Source organism: Ictidomys tridecemlineatus, chromosome 1 (genome assembly GCF_052094955.1).
Source record: "Ictidomys tridecemlineatus isolate mIctTri1 chromosome 1, mIctTri1.hap1, whole genome shotgun sequence".
Taxonomy (NCBI): domain Eukaryota; kingdom Metazoa; phylum Chordata; class Mammalia; order Rodentia; family Sciuridae; genus Ictidomys; species Ictidomys tridecemlineatus.
Window position 1 is genome coordinate 146,592,908 of NC_135477.1, and position 19,400 is coordinate 146,612,307.

Consider the following 19,400-nt stretch of genomic DNA (forward strand, 5'->3'; position numbering starts at 1 on the left):
TAGTGAGCAAACTCCCAATGGGCAACTTGCACTCCATTTCCCATGCTTGGAATACTCAGCAGTTTCTCGTTGAAGCTACTAAGATACTGGTGCAGTATCTAGTTTCTATGGTAATGTCCTTAGAGAAAAGGGCTCTGTGTCTTAATCAGCCTGGTCTTTGATCTCAATTATCTAGCACCTGGGATTAAAGGAATACTAAATAATAATGTAGTCATGGTACTAACTATCTAATATAACTTTTGATATAAATAAACACAGCTGCTTGGAGGGACAGCCACGTCTTTTCCTGCCTCTGCATCTTGTTTCTGTGTCTCCTTTTATTTTCCTTAGAGGTAGACTGATGGAAACCAAGTGTCTTAGGTACTACTACTACATGAGAAGTATTTGGCAAATAGCAGGTGCTGTTTTCTTAATGGAAAAATACTAACATTTCAGTGCAAAGTACTTAAATGTTATTTCTGAATATTTTATTAATATTTAAAAGATTTTATAGTAAAAGATTTTATAGTAAAAAATTTTGAAATTTTTGCCATGGGGCAGATACAGATATAAAACTACCACCTTCTGTATCAATGTAGTATTTATTTTTCTAGGTATCTGAAATTCACTAATATCTCAGGGAATATTATTGATCATTGTTACCTGAGTCCTATTAGATGATATCAGAAATGACAAGATCTGACTAATTCAATGAAATTTCATTTAATAAGTATATTTAAGTTCATGTCTTTCCCAAACAGCATTTTAATTACATTCACATTGTATTCACTTTAAATACCAACAAGTCCATTACTTACATATAGAGCTAGACATTAGGAAATGGAATATTAAAACAAATTTTATTCTTTAGAAGTCCTTCCAAATTTAGAACACTATGAACTACTAAGTAAATACCTTAAAAAGTATACATTATCAGGAAAACACAGTAAGAAAAGAAATGTAATACACATGCACAATGGAACATAATTCACATAGGCTCAATTTACATGTATTCTCCAAGTACAAAAAAAAAACCTAAGAACTACTAATATAGGCAAAAATCACAGCTGACATTCTAAACTAATGCACCAATATACAATGTTTTCCCAGAGAAAGTAGAAGGGTTCTCAAGATTTTATGTTGACCCATGATTTTTCACTTCTTTGTCCTCAAATACAGAAGCAGAGAACTTAGTTTTTGTTTTGTTTTGTTTTTGCCTTTAAGTAAGATTTATATCTTTTTATAACAATGACTCATATGAGAAGTATTATCAAATCTGTTGTTATGGAGTTGAGTGACCAAGACATTTCATTCATTTTTTCCTGTACCTCTAAATTTTCCCTTGAAAAAGCCTCTAAGGAAACTTCATCAACACTTCACAAAGACATCAAACTAAATAACTGAGATAGCAAGAAATATGAGATTTGGCATTAGTGCATGTTTGCAAAAAATGGTAAAAATCCCCCACTTATTAAACTATAAATGCAAAAGAAGGGAGAAATTGAAAGATAAATGGAAGAAGGCATTTGGAATTGTAGTCCTTGTGAGCTTTAGTTTCAAAGACATATAGTAACCAAACTACCAATAACTGCTGAGCACTTTTTAAAATGTATATAAATTTGTTTGAATTTTTAACTTGTATAAATCAAGTTTCTATAACCAAAACAAAGTGGTCATAATTATTGTGCTCACAAAAGAGGTATGTGAAGGTTTTTACACGAGAGGAAGAAAAGAAGAGGTATGGTGAACATCAGGATAAAAGAGGCACATACAGGAATGAAACTTAACACTTAATCTGATCTGATCAAAAACAGGAAGGAACTCTGCCTTTCTTCAGATAGAACTGCATTCATAATCACAGAAAAAGAATATCTCTCCTTTTTTTCTTAATGCATCTGAGGTTAAAAATGGCAGAATAAATAGCCCTTAATTAACACCCACTATTTTTAGAATTTTGTTGTTTTTATATGATAAATATTAAAAGTTGTCTCCTTTAAAATGGTGCTCACATGTACTGATATATTCAGGCCTGTCTTGCATTAAAAAGTCATAAGCAAGTGTTGTAATGAAATAATTTAAAGAAATGTTTAGCTTCAAATTAAGTTTTTTAAAAATAATTACTGTTGTGCCAAATAGCTGAAACTACTATTTTATTCATTGTAAACATATAATTAACATTACATAATCTTTCCCAATGGTCACTTCAAAAACTGAAAAAATCCTTTTCTCTTATGAATTAAGATGGTAATTCTGAAGCAACACTCTAAACCAGAAAAACCCATTCATGACACACGCACAACCTTATCTCAGTTTTTGAAAGTCAGTGCATTCAGTGGTTATAATATGTATGATGTTCTCATATGTATTATAAGAATTCTGGAAGAATTAAAAAAAAAAGATAAATAATCTGAAGGTCATCCTAGTGGTAACAAACATTGCCGTACTTGAAGTCAAGCATGGTATAAACCCAGTGTCAATCAGTTGTGGTTTTTTCTCCCAATGGAAGGCGTTCCCATAACTGGAGCAACTGTTCACCAACTTGAGGTTCCAGTTCCTAAGTAAATGAAAAGTCAAAATAAATATAAAAAAGAATTGGAATGAAAATATTTTTTAGTCACCAAAATCCATACTAATAAGAATGTTAAAAAGAAATCACTTTAAATTTCATTGTTCTACCAGGACATGCTAAAATCCTATGGTCCACATTATTTTAATTCTTTGCTTTAAGATATATGAAGTAACCACAATCTGAAAATACCTCAGGTTTTGTGACAAAATGGCAAATTTTCATAGAGTCTTCCTAGGATTCTGTCTATCTAGAAATAATGGATTTTGTTTTGTTTTCAGAACAGATTTAGCAAAAGCACTCAACTTGAACTTCCAAAGGCTTATTGTGAAATCTAGCCTAATCAGATGTTCTCAGGTCTTTTTCAAGAAACTTTCTTATCTTAGGAATTATTTAAATTAAATTTATTTCAATATCATTATTATAAAATAAAATATTATGGAAGTGAAAAGAATGTCACTTTATTGTCCTCCAACAGCATAAGCAATTAAAAAAAAAAAAAACTAACAACTTTCCCATGGTGATGAGAAATGGGACACATAGACTCAAATAAATAATTAGCTGTGAGATCTTAGTAGGCAAAACTGATCTCCGAGTCTCTTTTCTTTTACATAAAATTTGACTAATAACTCCCTTTATTTCTAAGAACTAAGAAGCTATATAAAGCAGCAAGCACTGGTGTTTGGTGCTATATGTTAATTCCCACCACTGGGATTGGCTTAAAACGCACATAAACAGCATCACCAAGGCAAACAAAAAGTAATAAAAACAAAGATTAGTAGAATATTAAAAGATTGTTTATTCACGTTACATAGTTAAAACTGAAAAGAAGTTAAATACTGTTGTCATTTAAGACTTAAATCAAATGACCTCAGGATTACACTCAGCTTTTTCTTTTTTTTTCAAGTTTTTCCTTCTGGCAAGTTCTTTGTTATTATTATTATTGTTGTTCTTTTTAGATATACATGACAGTAGAGTGTATTTTGACATATTATGCATACATGGAGTATAACTTATTGTAATTAGGATCCCATTCTTGCAGTTATACATGATGTGGAGTTTCACTGGTCATGTATTCACATATGAACATAGGAAAGTTAGGTCCTATTTACACTCAGTTTTAATCATTTCTTAGTGAGTAAGACAACAGAAACCTCCATGAAATGACTTATGAAAGACTTCCTGTAAGCAATTACAGTAAGAAGCAAAATTTATGAAATGTTAAAAAGCAACGAACCACATAAGACACATTTTCAATCAACTTTTACACCAGCTCTATTGTATATCAAAATGTTCTCCATGTACACATGGAATATATAATTTGTACATTTTCTCCTCTAAGCACTAATAGCAAAAGAAAAGAAAATATTTAAATGCCAGTGTATACCTGCCCATCTCTGCTTATCTGTACTTTTTTGTTGTCATTCCACGGATTTAGGAGATGGTGTGCAAATTGAAAGGGAAGGCTTTCTTTTCGTATCCACTCCACCTTAAATACTCCTCCTAGTCCAGCTGAGCCCCAGTCCTGGCTCTTCTCCCTTCCTATCTCAGAAGACATCCTGGAAAATCCCTGTAGGCAAAATTAGGGGGAAAGGGCAGAGGCAGGATGATATTAAAATATATAAATTTATCTGCTAACGCTGAGTTTTTAAATTTTAAGGTAAAGATGTAATATGAAAGTAATGTACACTCAAAAAAAACAACAAAAGGCCTACTTTGTGATTTTTTTATATAAGGATTTATTGCTAAATTTTAGAGGAAAGACCAATTCTAGCCTAATTCCAAATATTAACAGTTTACAAATAATATATCAATAGTTCTAAGCCCACATTATTATATAGCAAGTATAATCAAACCTCTTAACTTTTATTTCTAAAAATTATAATGAATATCAAATAGCAAATTCATTATTTTGTAAATTCAGATGTATAGTAAGTCAAGAAGAGTTACAAAATATGGTTTCTTCATTGTTAATACTTTCTTGGCCTATTTAATTTAAGCATAACCAAAAGGTCATGCTTCTCATTATTTTTAGTCCACAGAGAACTAGTAATCTAAAGTTGTTTTCAGAAGAAAAAACTGTCCATCTAGAAAAGCTGTGATAAGACAAGGCAAAAACAAAGAGATCCCAGTTCTAGCACCCACTTGAAGAGATGTAAAACATTCCTAATCCTTAATTAAGAAAAAGGCTTTCTTGCCTTATGATGCAATAAAAAGCTAGAGTTTGTTTTCTTTTTATCTGTATGGTGTAACCTACAGCCAAAACAAGCTCATTGTACTGTTTCAGGATGGCTCACCTGGAAATGTCCAGATCCTTGAACAGAAAATACCAAGTAAACCATGCTGCTCTCCCAAAAGGCTCGATTTAGCTTCCGCTCATTACTAGGGGTTGTAGACCAGATACCTTTTTGTTGAGAAATTTCAAGGTTTCTCAGATTGCTACTCTTCATTATGAAGTATCGAATAGGCATGTTTGGTCTTGGTGAAGGAGATTTTGAGCCCTATAAGAGAATGCATAAGTTCTTGAAAGGTAAATTGACCTTTCAAAACCAATGGCTCCATTAAGTAACATCTTCAAAAACAAATAAACTAAATATTTTACCAAATATTCAACAAAGGCAAATAGCTCTATCATGCCTGAAAACCTACACAAGGCCCAATCAAATTGAAGTTAAAGAGTCAAAAACAAGTACTCATTTTCAAAGCATACAAAATGCCTTGTCAAGAAAGTATCCTGGATTATCAACTTTGATTTATATTCCGTTTGAATTTCCAGAAAATGCTTTAATGAATGTTCAAATTCTGAAAGCAAAACTAAGATTACTCTAGCTTACTTTTGGAGGCAGTTTCCAGGTAACAAAGGGAAGCTCAAAAGAGTCCAGTAGTCTCACTGAATTGCAAATGCAGAGATAAGAGGTTTATAGACCAAGATAGCTATAATTTACATGGCAATGTATTAAATGGAAGGGAGTTGCACAGAAAGTAAGCTCCAGAGGAACTGCATAAGATTTTAGCTAAGTACTAACCAGAATATAACTGAGGGGAAAAAAAAGATATGCTGGAGCTAGGAAAGCAATCAACCAAATAATTCCCACAGCTCACAAATGGCTGGTAATATATCATGTTATCTTCAGCCAGAACAGACACATCATAACAGACAGGGCACAGATGCACAAAAGGGTCACAACTTAGTACCAGAACTAGATTAATACTAAAATGAAGACTGCTGTGAACCTACTCTAATACTGTTTACAATCAAACCATAAAAGAATTAAAATGACTGAAATTAAACTATATAACAAAATAAAAACTAACACTAAGGGAATACAACAAAAATCTACCAGCCAAACAAATTGATAAGAAATAGAAAGAAAATGGAGAGTATGACCTACAACCAGGAAAAGAAAAAAAAAAAAGCAGAAAAATATATGGCAGATTTAGGAGACATGAATTTTAAAGAAGCTATTATAAATGTGTTCACAATGTTCTAGAAGGCAGAAGAAGTCATGAACATTACTAAGAGAAATAGAAGCTATTTTTTAAAGACCCAAAGGAAACTTCTAGAGATAAAAATATAATATTTGAATACACATTGTAAAGAATGAAAGGTAGGTAAGAGACCAAAATTAAAAATATCAGTAAACATAGGGACACAACAATAAAAATACCCAAAATAAAGCAAAAAGAGAAAAATGACTAAAAAAAACTAAAAGATTATTTCTGACCTGCAGAAAGATATCAATTGTGTATCCAGAGTTCCCCAAAAGGTTTACCCTTTTGGGTAAAGAAATGAAAAATATGTAAAGGTAGAGTAGTCCTAAATTTCTAAAATTGATGAATATTATAAATAGATAAACTAAAAAACATAAATAGAACCAGACCAAGTCATATAAAAAAATCAAATTGCTGAAAATAAGTGAAAAAAAAGAAATCTTAAAAGCAGTAAGAGGGGCTGGGGATGTGGCTCAAGCGGTAGCGTGTTTGCCTGGCATGCATTCGGCCCGGGTTTGATCCTCAGAACCACATACAAAGATGTTGTATCTGCCGAAAACTAAAAAATAAATATTGAAAAATTCTCTCTCTCTCTCTCCCTCTCTCCTTAAAAAAAAAAAAATTTAAAAAAGCAGTAAGAGGGAAAAAGACTATACTAACAATAGTAAGAATGACAGTCAACTTCCCATCAGGAACTATGTAAAGCAGAAGAAAATGGAGTGACTTCTTTACAGTAATGAAAGGAAATTGCTGTCAACTTAGAATTTTCTACACAGTACAACTAACTTGAAATAGATCATGTATCTAAATGTAAGAGTACCAACCATAAAACTACAAAATTTCTAGAAGGCAGGAAAAATCTTTGTTATCTTGGGTTGCACAAAAAATAGTAATCATGGGGCTAGAGTTGTGGCTCAGCGGCAGAGCGCTTGCCTAGCACGTGCGAGACCCTGGGTTCGATCCTCAGCACCACATAAAAATAAATAAATAAAATAACAGTATAAAAAAATTATTCATAAAAAATAGTAATCATAAGGAAAAAGTGATGAAATAGATTCAATCAAAATCAAAAAAACAGGAGCTGGGGCTATAGCTCAGTGGTAGAGTGCTTGCCTAGCATGTGTGAGGCACTGGGTTCAATCCTCAGCACCACATAAAAATAAAAACACATAAAGTAAAGGCATGTTGTCTGTTAAAAAAAAAATCAAAAAACATTTGCTCTTTGAAGAAAATGAAAAAGCAAGTCAAAGATTGACAGAAATAAAGTTACAAAGGAGATACAACTAAGACTCATACACTGAATATATATAGGAAATTCACTCAACTCAATAAAAGACAATCAATAAATAATAACAAAAAAAATGAACAAAAATTTAAATAGACACTTCCCCATGGACTATATATATAGGATAACAAATAAGCATGAGAAAAGATACAGAATATCATTAGTCATTGGAGAAATACAAACTAAAACTACAATGGCCTATCACAATATATACCCTATAATAATCAAAATTACAAGGACTAATAAAGCCAAGTTTTGTCAAGGATATAGAGGAAATGGAAGACTGTTGAATAGAATGCAAAAATGCCATTTTAGAAAACATGGGATGGTTTCTTGTAAAGTTAAGAATATCTTTACTATTCAAATCAACAATCCTACTTCAAGGTATCCAGTCCAAAATAGAAAACACATTTACATGCAGACTTGTATTCAAATATTACATCAGCTTTATTCATAATAGCAAACAGAAAACCAAAAAATTAGAAACAACCCAAATGTCCATCAACTGGACAACTACCCAGAAATAAAAGTAATTAATAATACACTTAGTAATGTGGATGAATTTCAAAAGCACTGTATTAAATGAAATAAATCAGACTCAAAAATAGGAAATTCTAGAAAAGGCAAAGCTCAAGGGACAAAGAACAGTCAGTGGAAAGTTTCCAAGGCCTAGGTTGATGGGAATGTTTTCTGTACATGACTGTGATGCAGATACACAATTATGCATTTGTTGAAATTCACTAAATTGCAGTTTACATCGGCAAATTTTATTATATGTAAATTATACTTAAAGTATTTTAAAAGAAGACAAAAATTCAAACCCTAAGAATGCAAATTCAGAAAAACATTTCTTTCCATTGAACGAAAGTGTTTTAGCAAACATTTTCAACAAACTACAAACCCCTAATCAAATACTTACTTAATCAGGTACTCAGGAAAGTTAAAAGTTAACATATTCTGAACATATAAATAAATTCTATTACAATATTTTTAAGTGATAGTTTTCAGTTCCTTAAAAACATCTCATACATTCCTATGCCTAATCTATCTTCTCCATTTTATTTTTTAATTTGAATATTTTAATATAACTATTGAACTGTAAAAATCAAATAATGAAATGAAACTTTTCAATTCTGAAATTATAAACCAAAATTATTTTAAATTAAGACAATCTTTTGTTCTTTGTTTTAACCCAAAAGCTTCTAAAGAAACAATGAGCTGCCTACCTATATGACATTAATGAATCTGTTAGTCTTAAAATAAATTATTTGGCAAGCAGGAAACTAAAAAACATACTCAAAGTGTTGCCAGTATGCCAGCCTCAATTTTTCAGAGTTGATAATTTAAAAAATAGAAATGTTTATAATTTTGAAAAATATGTAACATCAGTAGTGCTACAAATAAGTTCCTTACTACATCTACTTTTAGATACTTTACCTTCCCTGAAGATGGAGGAGAAGGACTAGCACAAGGACTGGGGTAACTACTACTGTCTGTAGATTTCACAGAAGATTGATCTGATCGGTCATCAGTGCTTCGTTTAGGATGTAAAATTCCTCTATCTTTGTACTTTTGAGGTGGGTGTAATGCTGGAGATGGAGATTTCATCAATACTCTTGAGCAAGGAGGAAGCAAATATCAATTATATTTAAGTTTGTAATACAAAGCTGATGCTATTTCAATCAAAAGTCCCAATGACATTATGATGTATGGAATAGTATTTTTTAAAGGAATGTAATTTTCTATTATGTTTAAAAGCTCAGAAATAACGGAACTTGGCTGTGAAGTATAACTCAGTAGTATGGTAGTTAACTAGCATGCATAAGGCCCTGGGCTGGATCCCCAGCACAGGAAAAAAAGAAAAAGAATTAGCTGGGCTATATAAGTATACTTTAAAAAATGAAGTAAAATATACATTTTAAATGATTAAGATCAGAAAGGTTATTAAGTAAAATAGATTTTAAAAGCCTACTAAAAATTACAGTGTGGTAAAGTGAAAAGAATGCTGGACTAGAGTTAGGAGATACAGATTTCTAGAACAGTACTAAGTTCACAACAAATACCATGTGATCCTGAGCAACTCTCTTATCTGTGCTTTAATTGATCAGCTAAATTAAAGGATTATTCAAAGTAAACTCTAAGACTCTTCTAATCAAAAATTCTATGAATAAATGCCAAAAACATGTCACTCAGAAATTTTACAATTTTTTTTTTAAAGTATGGGTCTTTGTGGTACAACCATACATTAAGTATTTCCTGGTCACCATATAAAGTTCACAACATCACCTATAAAATACTCTTGACAAAACAGTGTATCTAATCAAGCCTTGACAGATAGCTTCCAGTTTACACAAAATACAGAGTATAAGAATAAATGATGCCAAGAGGAAACAAAGAGACAAACCAAGAATGTGGGGTATCTCACAGTGCTAGCAACCTTGACCTGTTTCTTCAAAAAGGTTGAGAAGAAATGTTCTAGATCACAACAGACTCAAGAAACTTGAAAACCTAGTATAATCAATTCCTAGATGTGGATTTAAATAAAACCATAGTTTGAGATAACTGGGGAAATGTTAATTTTGAGGGGATTGGTGGCTACACTTCGAATGTACAGAAAAAAAAAGTCCTTATTTTTAAGAGATGTATATGTAAACATAGAAGGGTAAAATGGCAAGATGTGTGGGATTTACTTTGAAATATGTAAAGCAAAAAAGAAAAGAAGCAAGAACAAAAAAGCAAATTTTTTCAAACAGGGGAAAATCTTGGTACATTGTTCAAGCTAGACTATGGAGTTCATTGTGGAATTTCTTTTCTGTGTTTAATGATGGTTATAATAAATATAAAACCAGAAATATAAGTCTTCAATAATTCATTAGCTTCACTTGTCTTAAAATTATAATTACTCTGTCTTCAAAACAAATTAAAGGAGTTTATCCCCATGTTTGCTTCTCTTAAAATATCTTAGAACAGGATTCTTTAACAAATGAAAGAAAATGGCTAAAAGCCTAAAAACATTAGCAATAAAATATATAATGAATGCACATATAAATTATTAACAAAAAATATAAAGTGTAAAAACAACTCTTCAGGTATTTTTTTCTCCAGTTAACTGAGGTCCAATGAATCACCTTGTTACAACCATCATTCTTGCCCTGGTAATTAATGGACCTGAAAATTCAGTGACAGAACCTAAATGAAGGTAAAATCTTATTGAAATTAAAATGGTGGGGGCTAGGAATGCAGCACAGTGGTAGAGCGCTTACCTAGCATACTCAAGGCCATAGGTTCAATCCCCAGCTCTGCCAAAAAGAAAAAATTAAAATGATGTTGTCAATGGAACTAAATGCCTAGTTTTGTGATTTTCAAATTGGTCTTGTGCTCTGAGAAGGATCCTAGCTTTTCTCTCATATGTGTTCTTTCCCCCAAAATTTCATTCAAGTAGAAACAAAAAGTTCCCACCAACCTTTCACCTAAATTTTCATTTAAGAAGATTCTCATATAGATACAGTGGCAAAATTATTAACTTATTAATAGGAAAAAGGTTTGTCCTCTATCACCAAAATATTATTTATAAAATGATATTTTAAAAAATAACATTGGTATAATTTTAGGATGAAACATTGGCAAATGCTATTATTTAACAGTTTCCACATCAAGAAAATTTCATTAAAAGAAATTGTTACCTAATCGGTTACTCCCTTATAGTGAAAATTATAACTATAAATACCTTTTCCTAAGAAGCAATCCCACTAATTTTATAGCTTTTCCCCTGAAAATAAATATTCCTAAAGTAAAACAGTGATTACTAGAGGCAAGAAAGGGTAAGGTGGGGTGGGGTGAGTGCAACTTGGAGGGAGGTTTGGCTTAATGGCACCAGAACAGATATTAATTATAAGTTCTAGTGTTCTACAGTACAGTAGGATTGATTGAAGTTTATAATAAGCTATTATATATTTTATAAAGACTTAGAAGAAAGGAGTTTGAAGGGTCCAAACACAGAAATGATAGGAGATACAAATACTAATTACCCTGATTCGATCACATTATATACATCGTTTCAATGTACTGAAACATTGCATTCAAAGCCCAAAATATGTACATTTGTTACGTTTTAATTAAAAAGAAAAAATGCTTGGAGAACCAAAAGATGAAATAAATCTACCTAAGAGTCCTGACTCTATTCTTCACCATGCTACATGAACTCAAGGCCTTATCTATTAATACCACCAAAAGTCAAAAAAAAAAAATGAAATCCTAACTGGTAAAAGAATGAAGAGTGGCAGGCAGCAACTTGCAAAGAAATGAAAAAGGTTGAGGCTAATAGAAATATCACATTTAAAAAATGAATTTATAAAATAACCAGTTTCTAAATTATACTTTCTAATTTCACTTATTTTCTCTATTTCCCTATTTTTATTAAAATGATCATGTATTGTTTTTATAAATGAAAAAAAGGAAGCTTTATATACAAAGCTTCTAAGCTTAATTTCTCATGTCTAAAAATGCACGTGTGCCAGTATACAAATGCATTTACACACATATACTTAAAAGTGCTGCTATGGGACTAACAAGTTTTTATAAGGATAACAATACCACATAACAATTTCTATGGGAATGATTTCCCACATCCTAAACAACTAGTCTTTAAGAAAACTTCAGAATGATATTTTCAAAAAGTGGGAGTGTCCTAAGTAGAAAATGCACTTTTTGAGTCTTTTTCTCAGTAGGGTCTACACCAGAGAGAAAGGCACAAGGTTTCTTAGAAAGTGACTGAATTATTCCTAAACAACTTGGAAATCAAGTTTTTTTTAATTTCTCTTTCACTGAAGTCTTAACAGACAAGTTTTATGCAAATATGCAAAATCTAATCAAAAGAAGGTATTAAAAACGCCACCTGAGCCTTGAAAAGTGTGTAAGCATCACATACCATTATTTATGGTTTCAGTTTTTAACTATGAAATCATATTCTTACTACAGAGACTTTCTTCAAACAATATCAAACTTTGCCTCATAGGTAAGATTAATTTGTCAAATAATCAAATCTAACAGGGTAGAATTTTTTTAACTGATATAAAAGTAACTAAAATTTGATACCAGCAAACAACTCCATAACCAGAAATATTTCTGAATCATACCCAATGATCATTATAAACACTATTGTATTACTAAAATGTATTTTTACATTAAGAACTTTTTGTGTGTGTGTGGTGCTAGAGATCAAACACAGAGTCCCATGCACACTAGGCAAGCACACTACCACTGAGTTACATGACCAACCCAAGAACTCTCTTAGTAACAACCATTTAATAAAATCATGACACCTTATTAACCAACATTTAAGAAATTCAGCACACATAATTGCAAAGTACTAGAAGCAACAAAAGAATTTGGCACATGTAACGTGAAAACAATTTTTTTTCACATGACAGTAAATTTGTAGCTTATTTATTATAATGCCTTTCCCTATAAAATGCAAACTCTGTGAAGAAACAGATCTTATCTGTTTTGTTCTCTGCTATATACCTTACACCAAGGACAACAGGCATTCGATGTGTCACTGAATGAGTAAATTAAGTACTTTTATGTATGCTAGTCAGCAATACTGTTACTAGGTAAGGCTTATGGGAAAGTTGTTCTTTAAATGGCCAGAGCCATTTATTTCTCACTACAGAGAACAAGAAAATGTCACTTGATGTGTATCAACTAAAATATATAATTTTTAAATGTTGCTATCATTTCTAAGAAATCTTAAATTTGTGAATTTCAGAAATGAAACATTTGGAGTTATTCCTGAAAAGAATAGCCTTATTAGATAACTCATAAGTATCAGTAGCTTAAAATCCTTCATACAGCTTAACACTTGTTAAAATTATATTTTCCAAGTATAAAACTCTTTCAATCATATTATAATCCTTTTATGTAACCTAGATTTTAAGAAAATAATTATTAAATACTATAAATAATTCATTTTCTTGGAGAAAATCTTCTATTTAGATAGAATGTCATAAACTTACCTTTCTGCAGTAGTAGACTCATCGGAAAATTCATTATCTGCTGAACTTTTCCTACTATTATTTGATCTCCAAGATGATGCCAAAGGAAGTTCTTCTGAAGACATAGGTCTTGGCCTTTGGCCAATCCCAGATGGTTGTTGTAAACCCGCTGACTGTTCTTCAGTACTTAGAACAGCTATAATTGCTCTTATGGTAGCTTCATCAACTTGAGACCATGGTTTAGATGGAGCTCTCATTCGACGTAAAAATAAGCTATGCCACTTCTGTCTCAGTTGCAGCAATAAACTGGCTGCCTATAACAAAAGTTTCCTCCATTCAAATAGATATAAGTAAAATTCATGTAACATATGCAAGATGCTTTTACTTATTAGCTAAGGTCTACAACTGTTTCCAAAGAACATATTTTATACTTCACATAATTTACTAATGTCATTAATTTTGTTGCATGAATGAAGTGAAATCTCTTGTTCATCATATTCTAAGCTTTTAAAGACACACAATCAAATCAAATAGTCTAATAAAAGAGACAGTAAACATTGGTTATGGTAATGTAATCATTACTGAAAATGTAGTAGCAAAGCAAATAAAGAAAAATACACTTAATTCTATTGATGTCATACTTTAGTGTCTGCAGAACATCCAAATGATGGTGCCCAAAAGGCAGCTAGATCATGAAACACTTAAGCTAGAAATACAAACTTGAGTACATCAGTGTATACACGGTTACCAAAGCTACACATAAAGATAAGGTTCGCAGGGATTGCGCAGAGAGTAAGAAGAAAAGAACAAGGCACAGAGAACTAGAGAATTTAAAGTTTAAGGTACAAACACATATGTGTATATGTACAAACACATATAGTCAGTGAACATCTTTAATGAAGTATACCTGGCATATATTAAAAGGCATATACATAAAGCATTTTTAAAAAGTCAATGAAACAACTCCAAAAGGAATAACAACAGAGGAAGAAGTAAGGGTTAATGTGACACTAACTAATGATTAAAAAGTTGAGGCAGAAGTGAGGAAGGAAAAAACTGGAGAAGGTCAGGTTTACAAAAAGGAGTTATTAACATGTTGATTATTAAAGGTTGTCAAAGACATACTGGTTTTGACAACATGGAGAAGACAGCTGACTTTGGCAAGTACCATTTCAATGAAAAAAGGGTTGGTAGAATGGGAATGCAACTACAGTGGGTTGGAATAATGAATGAATGCATGGAAAATAAAGTAAACCTAGCTCATGTTAACCACTGTTCACTTAGTTGAGCCCCAAAATAGATATAGAATAAGCTTTAAAAGTACAAGTGGAATTAAGGGAAGTCTTTGTCAAAAAATTTTATAATTTGAAGATATATTTATTCTTCCCTATTCAGAAGTATATGAAAAAAAGAAAACAGAATGATCTCATTCAGAAACAGAGTTGTCCAAAATAAAGGAATTCTCATGTAACCAAATGTTCAATATTTTCTTACACATATACAAATATTCAAATATTTCTAATATGGTTTGAATGCTTTTGTATCCCTTCTAAAAATTAATGTTGCATTATTCACAATGCAACAGTATTTGAAGGTGAGAAACTGAAGAGATGACTAGAAAGACATGCTCTTACAAAAGGAGTTGATGAGACAGTTTATCCCTCTAACACTTTCACTTTTTGCCATGTGAGAAAACAACATTTTTGTTGTCATTTTGGAAGAAGAGAGCAGCCCTTACCAGCACCTAGATCTTGGACTTCACAGCCTCTAGAACTATGAAAAATAAATTTCTGTTCTTTATAAATTATCCAGTAGTAGTATTTTGTTATAACAGCACAAGTGGACTTAGCCAATAACCATAAATACTGAGCCACACTAGGTTTTTCAAGTCCTTTGCTGGGGCAGGTGGGGAGACCTGGTACAGAAAACTATGCACAAGCACCCTCTTAAAACTTAAAAAAAAAAAAAAATCTGTATTCCCTAATACTAAAGGCTCAATATTAAAGTTTAAATTTTTATCATACTGTGGAGCAGAGTTCCACACTCACTGAATGAAAGAAATTTTTATTACTTATTAAAAAGCAACTTACCTCTGGCTCTAGTTTAAAATTGAGCCACTCATCAAGTTTTAAAGCCGCCAAATTAGCAGTAGTTCTATCTTCCATTTCACTGTCACTACTGTCATTGGGAATGCCATCTGCTGCTCCAACACATATTGAAAGAATAAATAATTTTTACCATCTTATATCACAGCAAAACAGTAAACAGAATACTCTTTACGTGAACAAATCCTCCTGACATACTAACAATTTGTATGAGAACTTCTCCAAACCAAACAGATCATAAATTGAGTCACAATATTTGAAAAAAAAAAAAAAAGGACATTTTAAAGATTAAAATTTCTAATCACAATGTAACAAGACAAAATTTAAAGACATAAACTTAAAAATTGAATCACAATTTTTAAATAACAACTGGATGAAGAAAGAACTATGAACATAAAACAGGTATGAAAAAATTATATATAAAAAAACTATAGAAGATAATCAAAGCAACTCATAAATTTACAGGGTTCAATTTTAGAAAAAGAAAAAAGAAAACTACATTGTAGAAAAACAGCATAAAACCCAAAGAAAAATGGTAAAGAAAAAGACTGATGCATTAGAAAGACAAAATAGTAGTAATAATTAAAATAGTTAAAATTTTACTCCAGTTATTTGAAAATATTAATGCACAACCCTCTGTAGATTTAATAAAGAAAGCATAAATTCTTCTAAAAACATCAGCAATGAGAAAAAAATCATAAAATACTAGATTATTCAATAATAACCTAAAAAATATAGTATGCATAATTACAGATTTTAAATCTTCAAAGAAATTTATTATATTCTTTTTTAAAAACCACTAAAACCAAAGAACAAGAAATAGAAAACCCCAAACCTACTTGAGGAAAAATATTAAATATTCTTGAACACCAAGTATCAAACTCTCAAGGAAGCAAGTAATGACTAGTTCATTTAGTGAGACAAATATGAACCTACCCCTAAAACCTGATAACACCTAAAACCTAAACAAGCCTGAATGTATAGAAGCAGGTTTGTTTTCAGAAAAATAACAAATTCAATGAGAAAAACCTACATACCATATCAGCAGGCTAAACTAATTCTAACTCAAAAACTATTTTTAAAATTCAGCACATTTTGCTAGGCACAGTGGTGCATGCTTGATATCCCAGCAACTCTGAGAGGTTAGGGCAGAAAGAATGCAAGTTCGAGGCCAAGCTCAGCAACTTAATGAGGCCTTAAGTACCTCAGTGAGATGCTTTCTCAAAACAAAATAGAAAAAGGGCTGGGAATGTGCCTCAGTATTAAAGCACCCCTGGGTTCAATCCCCAGTACCATCCCCCCTCAAAAAGGAAAAAAAAAGGAGCATATTTTTATCAGAAAAAAAAAAACAGAATAATTCTACCCTAATTTAATAAAATACTATTAAAGCAAAACTCAACATTATAATCAATGGTACAAATTTAGAATTTGAACCTTTAAAATTCAATAAGACAAAGTCAGTCATTAATATGGTTTTTCAAAGTCTGGAAAAGAAAGAAAAGAAAAAAATATTGGTAACAAATGAATTACCAACCAAAGGGGATATAATTTAACAAACAGAAAATCCACTGGATTAATAAGAACTTTGTGAATAACAAAGCAAACAAAACATATTAATGTCAATAACAGTATTTCTATTAAGAAAGATCAGCAGGAAAATGACACAGAAACCTATGAGCTATAACAAAAAACACCAAAAAAATCTTCAGAAATCTTCCCATCTCCTGAAAAAAGTTACCTAAAAAAAAAAAAAAAAAAAAAAAAAAAAGATACTGCTAAAGCTTAAAACAAGGTACAGCTAAATAAAACACTCTCAACTTCCTGGAAACAAATACTAAATAAAAATCACAAAAGAATTGTTGCTTGCAGAAAGGAGCACAAGAAGATGACTAGCAAATATTTATTCAAAAAACAGTATAATTATAAAAGAATAAACTTAATAATGAAAAGCAAAGAGTTACAGGTAGATCCTCCACTAATAGATACATAACTTACTAATAAGCAAAAATACTAAACAAAACATATAATACACATGTTATTTATTTATATACAGAAATGTAAAAGAACAGGAACCTTAAAGATGCCAAATTTAATACACAATAATGTAAATAAAAGAATACATAAGAATACGAAAAGAAAAATAAGAATCCATAAGGATTTTTCAATAAATGGCACAGATAAGGGGAAAGCACTGGGGCAGGGGGCTACATTTTAAACTACAATCAACCTGGTTAAAAAAATAGATCTTAAAATTCAAATTATAGAAAACAAAAACAAAACTTATTACTTCAATAGAGGAATAAAACTTTCTTAGCTTTGAAAGCAAACAGAAAAGACTGTTTAATCTGAATATAATAATTAAAATACAATACAGTAATATAAATTATATATACTATATATAGTAATCAAAACAAAAAAACATACATAAGGCTAAAATGTATACTAGACTGCATTAAATATAATAGAAAAAGGGCTAATGCCTTTAAAATCATAAAACTATGATTCAAATTTTTAAGAAAATATTGATAATCAATAAGTAAATGGACAAAAGGTAAAATACTCAATTAAAGGGAAATAAACTAATACATGGAGAATTGTTTCTTTTGGCAGAAATAGAATTAAAAGTAAAAACAAATCTTTAAATATTTCATTTTTAAAACAAGTACCCAAAGATGGCATAATTGCAAGAAAATTCACTTTTAATGGCCCTAATATGACTGATATAGTGGAAGAAACAACAAATATTTACATGCTTTTACTAAGCAATTTCCACTTCAAAAAATTTTAACCCAAGGAAAATATTAAATGAATGAAAGTAGGATATAGAGGTGAAGGTATTAAAGTACAAGTGCCTATACTTTGTATACACTCTAATGAGTTACCTCCCATGCTATTCCTACTCTTTCCAAACCCAAACCATCCAATGAAAATGTTATTGTGAAAGTCAACAATAACTACCACACTGCCAAAAAAAAGAAAAAAGAAAAAGAAAAAACTTGAAATTTTCAGTCCATATCTTTTTCAATTTCTCAAAGTAACAGTCAACCACTCTTCAAACATTTACATCCATCACTGAGCCATTCTTTCTTCCTCTACTCTAATTTACACATTCTTTTCAGAAAATCCATTCTCACATCTTTAAATATCACTTACAACCTGATCACCTTCAAATTTGTATTATCTAGGCCCTTTTCCTGACGTCCAGGTAATTATATTCAATTGCCTTCTGAAGAAATTTCACTAAGGATGTTTTTTAGTCATCTCAAACTCAACATGTCTAAACAGAACTCTTGGCTTTTTCCCTACACAACCTGCTCCTCCCAGTTTTTTGAATCTCAAGTAAGTGGCATCTTTATTCAGCAAGCTACTACAGCCAAAGACCTAAGAGTTATACTTTGGTCTTCCCTTTCTCGTATCAGCTACAATCAATCCAGCAGTTACTAGCATCTCCAAAATAATTCTGAATCTACTTTTCATATTAGTGGTCACCACCCTAGTTGCCAGCTATCATATGTCATAAGAACACTGCAAGGGGCTGGGGTGTGGCTCAGTGGTAGAGCGCTTGCCTTGCACACAGGAGGCACTGGGTTTGATCCTCAGCACCACTATAAATAAATAAACAAAATAAAGGTGTTGTGTCTATCTACAACTAATATATACACATACACATACTGCAAGAGCCTCCTTCCCGCCTCCACTCTTCCATTATTAGCCCTTAACAACCCTTCCATTCAACCAAGATGATCTTTTAAGAAAAACTTATCATGTTACTCACTTTCTTACTTAAAATCTTTTAATGATTTCTCTTCCACTGACTACAGATCCATGCCTTCTTTTCAACATTATCTCACTGCCCTCTACCACTGATCACTGTGCCCCAATCACATAGTTTTTTTTTTTTCAGTTCCTAGATCATTTTCTAGTGTAGAATCTTGAGTTTTCCATTTTCCTCTACCTGTAGAACATTTCTATTTCTTCAT

The 19,400-nt window shown here is 31.3% G+C and overlaps 1 protein-coding gene across 4 annotated transcripts in view; it reads right to left on the reverse strand.

The window, feature by feature from the left end:
• Positions 1-686: 686 nt before the first annotated feature.
• Positions 687-19,400, reverse strand: part of Ythdc2 (YTH N6-methyladenosine RNA binding protein C2) — a 77,620-nt gene continuing 58,906 nt past the window's right edge. For 2 of the 4 annotated variants that reach the window (XM_078048871.1, XM_078048873.1), the window contains exons 24-29: positions 15,406-15,515; positions 13,337-13,629; positions 8,760-8,937; positions 4,843-5,046; positions 3,933-4,115; positions 687-2,533 (exon numbers count right to left, since the gene is read on the reverse strand). In XM_078048871.1, the coding sequence (XP_077904997.1) occupies positions 2,453-2,533; positions 3,933-4,115; positions 4,843-5,046; positions 8,760-8,937; positions 13,337-13,629; positions 15,406-15,515 (1,049 nt within the window). In that variant the 3' untranslated portion in view covers positions 687-2,452. Of the gene's footprint in view, positions 2,534-3,932; positions 4,116-4,842; positions 5,047-8,759; positions 8,938-9,060; positions 10,622-13,336; positions 13,630-15,405; positions 15,516-19,400 lie in introns of those variants that run through there. The other 2 variants (XM_078048872.1, XM_078048874.1) reach the window with 2 other exon arrangements.